At 46.4% G+C, this 1,385-nt stretch overlaps 1 protein-coding gene across 1 annotated transcript; it reads left to right on the top strand.

Annotated features, from left to right (window-relative positions):
• The first annotated feature begins 629 nt into the window (after positions 1–629).
• On the top strand, positions 630–1,214 carry LOC129232642 (ctenidin-3-like). The gene has a single exon (XM_054866774.1). It carries the CDS (start codon positions 630–632, stop codon positions 1,212–1,214), a length of 585 nt encoding a protein of 194 aa, XP_054722749.1.
• Positions 1,215–1,385: the final 171 nt, after the last annotated feature.

The following is a 1,385-nucleotide window of genomic DNA, read 5'->3' as shown; positions in this document are numbered from 1 at the left end:
TTTTGGGTTCATTTAGCGAAAAAATATTTCGAAATTTTTCGAAAAATAAATTGTTGATTGTTAAATTTATTTGGCGTGCAAAAAAGTCTCTAACTTTTCCTTTTATTTCACTCAATTTAAAAAACTTATGAGGGTCCTCAAAACTTGACGAACATAAAAAATCAAATTCTTCTATGCTATTTAAAATATAATTTTTTTCAACACTTATTTAATGCTGGAATATTGCCAGATTCCTATGTTTGTCGCGGAAGAGTAAGAAGTAACATTTTTCTTTCCTTTTTATTTTCCATCAAACATTGTTTAAAACTAAAATTGCGTAAAAATGTCAGCTTTGAATACAGTCATGAAACATGATCTTTAATTGCGTTTTTAAGACTTCAACATAAAAATTCTTCGGCGGAAGACCATCTAAGGTGCAACCACTTCACTATCGCCTCCCAAACAGCATTGAAGCTCATCGAAATTTTCGTCTTTCAGGACCTCGATTTCAAAAACTTCTCGAGATACGCCCCTCGACTTCCGCACTGCGCCAAAATTATTGAAAATCGTCCAAAAAGTACGTTTTTGAGGATTCAGTTTTGAAAATTTTCAGAAGGTAACCTGTATGTTCGTTTTCCAGGTTCGGGCCGATGACGGCATTAGTGGGACGAGCTGCAGGTGATGAAGTTAGAGAAGCAGTCGGTACAGGTGCAGAAGATGCTGGTACGCACTTCACACCTAGACACTCCAGAGTCCGCCGCTTCTACGCTGGTGGTGGAGGTCCTGGCGGTTATGGAGAATATGGCGGTTGGGGACCTGGTGGTCCTGGTGGTTATGGTGGCGGTGGAGGCCCCGTTGGTTATGGAGGTTATGGTTGCGGTGGAGGCGCTGGTTGGTATGGAGGCTACGGCAGTGGAGGCCCTGGTGGTCCTGGCAGTTTTGATGGCGGTGGAGGCATTCTCGGTTATGGAGGCTATGGTGCTGACGCCGGTAATGCCGGTGGTGCTGGTGGTGCGGGTGGAGCTGGAACTCCTGCTGATGCTGGTGGCGCTGGAGCTCCTGGTGGTGCTGGTGGAAGTGGAGGTTCTGCCGGCCACAGGACCGTAACAAGCGTCATAAGTGGCGGTTATGGAGGTTATAGTGCTGGTGACGCTTTCGGTTATCCTGGCGCTTACGCTGTAGGTTACCAATTCAGGAGGCCAATGCCCGGCAATCCTTGGTTTCCTCAACGCTAAAGAAGAAGCCGGAAGCTATTGTGGCAGTCCTGGAGGTCCTGCTTTGAGTCGCAACACACACACGGCGCTGGCGTAAATTATCATCATCCAAAGCGTTCGAACACCTCGGACCCCTTCCCTCTCTTCCTCCCTTGAGACGCCCAAGCTACCAGGAGAACCAACAGGTTCTTC

The sequence above is a fragment of the Uloborus diversus genome, unplaced genomic scaffold (assembly GCF_026930045.1).
Source record: "Uloborus diversus isolate 005 unplaced genomic scaffold, Udiv.v.3.1 scaffold_13, whole genome shotgun sequence".
NCBI lineage: Eukaryota > Metazoa > Arthropoda > Arachnida > Araneae > Uloboridae > Uloborus > Uloborus diversus.
The sequence above is the reverse complement of the archived record's forward strand: the minus strand, read 5'-3'. Positions and strand labels throughout refer to the sequence as shown.